The sequence below is a fragment of the Salvelinus sp. IW2-2015 genome, linkage group LG25, assembly GCF_002910315.2.
Source record: "Salvelinus sp. IW2-2015 linkage group LG25, ASM291031v2, whole genome shotgun sequence".
Lineage (NCBI taxonomy): Eukaryota > Metazoa > Chordata > Actinopteri > Salmoniformes > Salmonidae > Salvelinus > Salvelinus sp. IW2-2015.
Genome location: NC_036865.1, coordinates 209,249 through 219,012, shown reverse-complemented (window position 1 = coordinate 219,012; position 9,764 = coordinate 209,249). Strand labels below are relative to the sequence as shown.

Sequence of the window (9,764 nt, the reverse complement as noted above, 5' to 3'; positions counted from 1 at the left end):
CAATATATGTAATGTTATTATCATACAATTTTAAAGGCTACTACGGCTGGTGGAACTGTCATGGAGGGTTCTAGGAAGAACCTTTAGATTATAAATGGTTATTGATAGAACCCTTCATAGAGGGTTCTAGGTAGAACTATATACAGTGGGTTCTTTGAAGGACCGTATGTAGAGGGTTCTAGAAGAAACCTCTACAAAGGATTCTACCCAGCACCAAAAAGGGTTCCCCTATTGGGACAACCCGAAGAACCCTGTATGGTTTTACTTAGCACCTTTTTTTCTATGAGTGTAGAGTATGTATGTGTGTGTGTTGTGCATGCAGACGTGCGTCTTCGTGTGTATAAGTGAATAGCCAGATTTACATGTTCCACCATCTGTGTGTTTGTGTTCTGCAGGTGGTAACCAGGATGGTAAATTCAGTGTTGGCTTCAGAAATGGTGTGTCCGGACTGTGGTTGCCCTGGACAGAGAGGACACTGGCTGCATACACACTGGTCATAGAGGCTATCGGTGAGTCCTAGCCCTATAAAAGTATGTTTCAGTCCTAGCCCTATACTATTCCTCTTCATCTTTCTTTTTTACTCTGTGTATTAGACCAATTGTATTTGTTCAATTTTGGCTTGTTTCAGTGTACATGTTCTGTATGATTTCAAACTTCAAAGAAGTTGGTTCAAAGCTGCGATCTTTTATACATCTGTGAGATTGAGAAGTGAGAAGGGATGCGTGCAAGTCGTCAGTGATGTAAAAGTGTTGTGCTATGGTCTCAGTTTCTTTTCATCATCTTACCAAAGATAGAACAATAAGGCCTGCTTCCAAATGCAACACTATTCCCATTGTACTGCACTACTTTTCACCAGGGCCCATAGGGCTCTGGTTCAATGATGTGAACTTTGTAAGGAATAGCCTGCCATTTGGATGCAGGCAAGGTTTGAGGTTTCCTGTTGTTGTGTTTCTTGAATCTTTTAAGTACATCTGAGTTGTTCTGGGTGTCTGTGTGTGCTGATAGGGCTGTTCAGACACCTCACTGTGGGTATACACTGAGTATACGAAACATTAGAAACACCTTCCTAATATTGACTCCAATGCTGCCCACAGTTGTGTCAAGTTGGCTGGATGTCATTTGGGTGGTGGGCCATTATTGATACACACAGGAAACTGCTGAGCTGTTGCAGTTCTTTTACACAAACCGGCGCGCCTGGTACCTACTACCATACCCCGTTCAAAGGCACTTAAATATTTTGTCTTGCCCATCACCCTCAAGGCTTGAAAATCCTTCTTTAACCTATCTATTCATCTACGCTGATTGAAGTGGATTTAACACGTGATATCAAAAAGGGACCATAGCATACACATGGTCAGTCTATGTCATTGAAAGAGCAGGTGTTCTTAATGTTTATATATGTCACGTTCTGACCTTAGTTGCTTTTTTATGTCTTTATTTTAGTTTGGTCAGGGCGTGAGTTGGGGTGGGCATTCTATGTTGTTATTCTATGTTTTGTTCTGTGTGTTATATTTCTATGTGTTTGGCCTAGTATGGTTCTCAATCAGAGGCAGGTGTCAATCGTTGTCTCTGATTGAGAATCATACTTAGGTAGCCTGTTTCCCACTATTGGTTGTGGGTAGTTAATTTCTGTCTCTGTGTTTTCACCATACAGAACTGTTTCGGTTGTTTGTTCTGTGTTTTTTTGTTATTTTGTCTGTGTTCTTTTGTTATTTTGTTCTGTGTTCATTTGATTTATTAAAAATCTATTAAGGACACTTACCACGCTGCACATTGGTCCGATATTTCCTACTCCTCCTCAGAAGAGGGGGAGAGAAGAGAGGATTGAGAGAAGAAGCGAGTACACATGTCATTACCTCAGAAGGGATTGGTTTCTATTGTATGTTTTTGATAGATTTGGTTTTATTTGCAAAGATCTTGACTTACGTTAGTTGAAATGCAGCCAATGAACGCAATGAGTGTAAGTTGTGAAATTATTGAAATGTCATAAAAATGTAGTTGTGTCATAAAAAAAACATTAAAATATGTTCACTGGCCCAGTTTCTCAGAAACTGACAGGCTCATACACACAGTGTTGTTATGTGTGAATGTGTGTGTCCCTCAGACAATGGTCCATCAGGCAGCAGGAGGACGGGCACAGCCACAGTGTTTGTAAAAGTACTGGATGTGAACGACAACAGACCCATCTTCCTCCAGAACAGCTACGAGACCAGCATACTAGAGAATGTCCCCATAGGAACCAGCATCCTGCAGGTACCCAGGCAGGCTGAAACACACACACACACACACACACACACACACACACACACACACACACACACACACACACACACACACACACACACACACACACACACACACACACACACACACACACACACACACACACACACACACACACACACACACACAACACACACAGATAGATAGATGTATGATCTTAATTTGATCACCCTGTTGCATCAGAACTTTCTTGCAATGCAATTTGATTTGAAATTTAAAAAGGCTTCTGAAATGTGTAATGTAAAAAACTGTAAATGTATAAACCTATACAAAAATGTCCATGAATCATAATCTGCATAATAATTCCCATTTCCTATTCTCCTGCTGTAGCAAACTGTCTCAAATGAATATCCTACATCTGTGTACACACACACACACACAGAGTGGGTATAGAAAGTCACCACCCCCTTTCAAAATGTTCACCTTTTGTTGCTTTACAGCCTGAAATGTAAACACATAAAATGTGACTTTATTTACACACACTAACCTCCAATATTCATGTGAAAAAAAAAGACAATTAACACAGTAAAATACCCTTTTTGGATATGCGAACCCCCCCCCCCTCCTTAGAATTGCAATTGCATACTTGCTGAGCTATAACCAACCACCTTCCAGATCACAAATCAAGCTAATTGGCTTCCATCTGTGATCAATTGTAGTGACTCTGATTAGTTCAGAATAAAAGCAGCTGTTCATGGAGGACTCCACTGCTTAGTTGTGCAATTCAAAGCAAAGAATCCAGGCACAGGTCAGGGATGGATATAAAAAATATTTCAAAGGCTTTGTATATCCCTCAGAGGACAGTTAAGACCATTATTAAGAAGTGGAAGGCGTATGGCACCACCCAGACCCTGCATAGATCAGGCCGTCCCTCCAAACTAGATGACCGGGCAAGGAGGAGACTGATCAGAGAGGCTACCAAGAAGCCAATGGTGACTTTGAAGAAYCTTCAAGCCTTTATGGTGAAGACTAGTACATGTGACCACAATATCACAAGCACTCCACAAATCTGGCCTCTATGGGAGGGTGGCAAGACACTCCTCAAAAAAAAGCCACATGGGGTCTCGTTTGAGCTTTGCCAAAAAGTACCTTGTAGATTCCCGAAGGCCAAGTGGCAAAATGTACTGTGGTTAGATGAGACCAAAATGTAACTTTTTGGCCTGAACGCAAAACGATACATCTTTCCACCCAAAGAACACCATGCCTACAGTAAAACATGGCYGTGGCAGCATCCGGTTGTGGGGGGMTGTTTCTCTTCAGCAGGGACAGGAGCACTTGTCAGYATAGAAGGGAAAATGGACAGTGCAAAATACCAACAGATTTTTGAGGAGAACCTGCAGCCCTCTGCCAGGAAGTTGAAAATGMWAAGATGGTTCATGTTTCAARATGACACTGACCCAAAGCACACRGCCAAAGCAACCYTACAGTGGCTGAAGTACAAGAAGGTGAATGTCCTTGAGTGGCCTAGTCAGAGCCCAGTCATTGAGCAGTCYCCATGCAATTTGACTGAGCTTGAACACTTCTGCAGGGAAGAATGGGCAAATATTGCACAGTCTAGGTATGCAAGGTTACTAGATACATGTTCAAAGAGTGTAATGATTGTAATTCAAGCAAAAGGTTCTTACCTCAGGGGGTGTTCACTTGTCCAAATAGGGTATTTTACTGTTTTAATTGTAATGAATGTTCAGAGTTCTTTAGATTTTTTTCCCACTTCGATATTGTGGGTTACTGTGTGTAAATGAAGCTGGGAAAAAGTCTGATTTTGTGTTTTCATTTCAGGCTGAAAGGCAACAAAAGTTGAACATTTTGAAAGGGGTGGTGACTTTCTATACCCACTGTACACTCGCGCGCACACACACACACGGTGGTGTAAAGTATTTAAGTACAAATACTTTAAAGTACGACTTAGCTTGTTATGTGGGGTATGTGTAGTTTGCTTTACTATTTATATTTTTTTGCAACTTTTACTTTTACTTCACTACATCCTAATGAAAATTATGTACTTTTTACTCCATACACGCAAAAGTACTCGTTACATGCTTAGCAGGACAGCAAAATGGTCCAATTCACGCACTTATCAAGAGAACATCTCAACTGCCTCTGATCTGGTGGACCCTSGCTATCCATAAATAAATCAAATGGTACCATCTGGTTTGCTTCATATAAGGAATTTGAAATGAAATACTTTTACTTTGGTACTTAAGTATATTTTTGCAATTACATTTACTTTTGACTTAAAACCAAATTKTTTTATTTGACCTTTATTTAACTAGGCAAGTCAGTTTAAGAACAAATTCTTATTTACAATGATGGCCAACCAGGGAGCAGGGGCAGAGCAACAGATGTTTACCGTGTCAGCTCGGGGATTCTGTTCCTAGGCCGTCATTGAAAATAAGAATTTGTTCTTAACTGACTTGCCTATAAAGGTCAAATATAAAACATGGACTGGTAAAGTAAAGGTTATCTTGAAGTAAGGATTTGTCATTGTTAAATTAGAAGTACGTCGATGGACAGGCAGGACTGTGGTCAAGTCTGAATGCTGTGGTTAGAGCAGTCACCTCCATGACCCGGGCCTGCATTCATCCCATGGTCAGAGTGTGGTCATCTCTGTAATATATTTTATATATTCTTATTCCATTCCTTTATTTAGATCTGTGTGTATTAAGTATGTGTTGTGGAATTGTTACATAAAAGTTTCAGACAAAACTTACACAACAATGAACAAAACTATAGACACACATACAGTACAACAATTACATATGACGGYCTAGGAAACCACTGTTCTTAGGCCGTCATTGAAAATAAGAATTTGTTCTTAACTGACTTAATAGTTAAATAAAGGTAAAATACATTTTAAAAAAGAAACACAAATTGCATAACTAAAAAAAGCGGTCCTAAAGACAATTACACTCTTCTATGATATTTACATTGCCCAAGTGTTTAAAATCCACCAAGGTGACTAGATCATCAATTGTTTAAACYTTCAGGAGAGAATTCCAGGACCACAGAGCTGAGTWWCTAAAACAATTTCTGCCATGACCTGTTCTAATTCTTGGTACTGTTAAAAGCAAATGAGAATGGGACCGTAATTTATATGAATTTACTGATCTAATTAAAAAAAMAACAGAGATAAAGTGGCATTTRACCCAATATGGCCTTATAAATKAGTGCATGTTTAAGCCTACGCAGGGTCAATGACGACCAGCCAACYGCACAYTAGAGWTCACAATGCTGTGTTAGACGTTTTTGATTGGTAATGAACCTGYGGGCTGCACAATATACTGAATACTGCCTTATGCAGGTAAAAACCTATTTTCAACTTGAACTTCCTTGTCAACTTCTCCACATGAACAGTGAAGCTCAGCTTGTCATCRACCCACACWCCCAAATATTTGTACACTTTGACTTGCTCTATAGTATGTCCATCCAATGTAACAATGACATGATTAGTAACATGCCTGGCCTTTGAAAATACCATGCATTTGGTGTTACCTGAATTCAGAACCAGCTTCAAATCATACAGATTCTGTGTTAAATGCTCTTTGGGCATTTTCAAATGCTAAAGATAAACTACTACCACTTGAATAAATAACAGTATCATCTGCATAAAAATGAACATCTGCTGTTTCAATATGATCCCCGATGTTGTTTATATACAAAATGATCAACAGTGGYCCCAAAATAGAACCTTGCGGAACATCTGAGCACAACTCTATGGACTCAGATTTACATCCATCCGCCATTAAACTTTATGTACGATTTGATAGGTGCAAGCCTTTGCTGGTGCAAAGGTTAAAATGTTGTGGAATTACTGGTCATGCTCTAGACACAGCATGGTCCACGGTGTCAAATGCCTTRGACAAATCAATAAAGACAGACACACAATGTAAATTCTTGTCAAGAGCATTTAAAACCTTCAATGTTGCCGAAACAGTGCTGTGGCCAGACCTAAAACCTGATTGTATGGCATTTAAAATGTTGTTTTCTTGGAGGTAGACCTTCAGCTGCCTACTAACTACAGACTCCAGTACCTTAGACAGTACAGACAATTTTTATATGGGTCGACAGTTGTCAAGTAGCGAAGGATCTCCACCTTTCAGGAGAGGCAGTACAAAAGCAGATTTCCATAACTTGGGGATTTCCTTAACGTCAAGAATGAGGTTAAAAATACATGTTAAGGGGGAGCAATGATGTCTGCAGCTAAGTGTAGGCGGCGTGGGTCTAGATCATCAGGTCCAGGGGATTTTTTAATCAATTTCTTTCAGGGCTTTACGCACTTCTGAAACAGAGAAGAATCAGTAAGACAATCTGGCGGAGTGCACAGGGGTGTCAGGTAAATTCAAAGGGGGCTCATTTAGACCTTTAACCTTTAAAAAAAAACTGCCTACATCTAGAAAATGCTGATTTAAGGCTTTCAGAATAGAGMTTCTCTTAGTTACAATCTGTGTGTCMACCAACAATTGTTTGGGAAGTTGTGTACCTTTTTTGCACTCCAAATCTTTCACTACATGCCAACATTTGGAAGGGTTATTTAAATGATCTGATGTAGATTTAAGTTAGTGATCTCCTTTCAGTTTTCGGGTCATAGCCATACCCAGATTTCAAAGACATTTAACAGCCATCCAATCATCCGCCGAACCCGACCCTCTTATTTTAACCCACATAGCATTTCTTTCACTTATGATTTTAGTAAATTCATCTGTAAACCTAGGGTTCTCTCTGTCCTTAATCCTGAATTTTTTGAAAGGGGCATGCCTATTGCATACATCCTGGAATGCTTTGTGGAAGTAAGAGAAGGTTAATTCAACATCAGGGATTAATTCAATTCTATTCCATTCAATGTTTAATACATCAAGTAAAAAACCTTGAATATCAAACTGCTTCCAGTTGTTTTCGTAATGACACATGGAGATCACTTAAAATCACAATTTTACCATCCCTCACACAGGCAATAGCACAGTGATCACTTATGTCATTTGCAGAAAATACAAGTAGCATTAAAATGATGAGGAGCATTGGTTAAGATCAAATCCATCAAAGAGGATTTCAGAGGAGACTTTATAGTAAACGTACTTACACTGTTGACCATCTGAGTGAGATTATAAGTATTGCATAGAATTTTTAGTTGATCAGAGCTAGATGTTAACCAATCCTGATTCAGATCACCCATCAAGACAAACTCAGAGTTGACATGCTGTGATAACAATTCGAAAACACAATCCAGGGAGCCAGCAAGATACAACAATATTTAAAGATGAGCCGAGATTTAGGTTCAAAGACAGATATACAAATTGCTTAGGAGAGAACGACCGTCTGAGAACATGTCTTTTAAGTATACAGTAACACCACCACCCTTAGATTTACGATCTGCATGAAAACATTGTAACCATTTATGCCAATATTTTTGTCTGTAATAGATTTTTGGAGCCAGGTTTCAGAAAGKATAAATATGTCAGGGTCAGCAGTTTTTATGCATATATTCACAAAATCAAGCTTCGGCAGAWGTCTTCTTACATTTATATACAGAAACTTCAGGCCACTGACTAAAAATGTCAGGACCTGGGTTCGATTGCACATTTCCAGATAGTAGAAGCAGCAAGATAATGGGAAGTTTAAATCGGGGGTTACAACATTTGGATTTACAGACAGCGCTTGAACGACAATCCACAGTCACCAGAGTCTTTAACGCCACATATATTTTAGGAGAGTCCAGAGATATGGTTAAGTACCAAGAGAACAGTCCTGATATTTAAGTGCAAGAGTCCGATTTCCCTCATGTTGTTTGGGGGGGGGAGTGCAGAGTTCTCGCATGCATTTACAGAGCAAGCGTGTGGTTTCTCCCAAGGCACGAGGGAGAAACAGTCTTATATTTCCTCATTCACAGAGCAACAGGCTCTAAAAGTATCATTGTAAAAGCCAAGAGCAAAATAAGTAACAGCAGCATGTTTGTTGTTTGCCCTATCAATCTAAGATATGTAGCCAACACAACACTAAACACAAATATTAAATGAACTACGACTTAATATAAAAGTGTTCCTAAATAATAATACAAACATAGTAAGAATCACTACTCAATTGTCAAAGACTCCAGCCACCCTAGTCATAGACTGTTCTCTCTGCTACCGCACAGCAAGTGGTACCGGAGCACCATGTCTAGGTCCAAGAGGCTTCTAAACAGCTTCTGCACCAAGTCAAATGGCTACCCAGACAATTTGCATTGCCCCCCCACCCTCTTTTACGCTGTTGCAACTCTGTTGTTATCATCTAAGCATAGTCACTTTAATAACTCTACCTACATGTACATATTACCTCAACTAACCGGTGCCRACGCACATTGATTCTGTACTGGTACCGCCCTGTATATAGTCTCGCTATTGTTATTTTTCTGCTGCTTTTTAATTATTTGTTACTTTTATTTCTTATTCTTATCTGTATTTTTTAAAACTGCATTAATGGTTGAGGGGCTCGTAAGTAAGCATTTCACTGTAAGGTTGTATTCGGCGCATGTGACTAATAAAATTTGAAATAGTCAAACAGCAGATCGGCAAAAAGTCAGCGGCGTATGCATATGATGTAGGCGAGCAAAGCTCTGTGGAGAAAGAGAGCGTTGGGGGKACCTGTACCAGATTGGGAGAGACAGACCAGGGCATGRGGGGAGCAGTGCAGCAGGTAACAGGAGGAAGCCGAAGAGAGGCCCTCAACTAGGCAGACATCCAGGGCGACAATAAATGATCAAATAACCATCAGTCGAAAACAAAACCATGCRATCTATTTCTTGAAGTGCACCAGTCCCTCCTGCAGCAAAACACCCTCACAATATGATGCTGCCACCCCCGTGCTTCACGGTTGGGATGGTGTAATTCGGCTTGCAAGCCTCACCCTTTTTCCTCCAAACTTAACGATGGTCATTATGGCCAAACAGTTCTATATTTGCTTCATCAGACCGGAGGACATTTCTCCAAAAAGTACGATCTTTGTCCCCATGTGCAGTTTCAAACCATAGTCTGGCTTTTTTATGGCGATTTTGGAGCAGTGGCTTCTTCCTTGCTGAGCGGCCTTTCAGGCTATGTCAATATAGGACTCGTTTTACTGTGGATATAGATACTTTTGTACCTGTTTCCTCCAGCATCTTCACAAGGTCCTTTGCTGCTGTTCTGGGATTTATTTTCACTTTTCGCACCAATGTAGGTTCATCTCTAGGAGACAGAACGCGTCTCCTTCCTGAGCGGTATGACAGCTGCATGGTCCTATGGTGTTTATACTTGCGTTCTATTGTTTGTACAGATGAACATTGTACCTTCAGGCATTTGGAAATTGCTCCCAAGGATGAACCAGCCTTGTGGAGGTCTACAAAAAAAATGTCTGAGGTCTTGGCTGATTTCTTTTGATTTTCCCATGATGTCAAGCAAAAAGGCATTGAGTCTGAAGGTAGGCCTTGAAATGCATCCACAGGTACACCTCCAATAGGCTAATTTACATAA

The 9,764-nt window shown here is 40.1% G+C and overlaps 1 protein-coding gene across 1 annotated transcript in view; it reads left to right on the top strand.

Moving 5' to 3' along the window:
- Positions 1 to 9,764, top strand: part of LOC111951671 (cadherin-23-like) — a 115,415-nt gene that overhangs the window by 97,764 nt on the left and 7,887 nt on the right. The window contains exons 19-21 of the mRNA XM_024134577.2: positions 323 to 344; positions 396 to 509; positions 2,105 to 2,253. Coding sequence (XP_023990345.2) covers positions 323 to 344; positions 396 to 509; positions 2,105 to 2,253 — 285 coding nt within the window. The remainder of the gene's footprint in view (positions 1 to 322; positions 345 to 395; positions 510 to 2,104; positions 2,254 to 9,764) is intronic.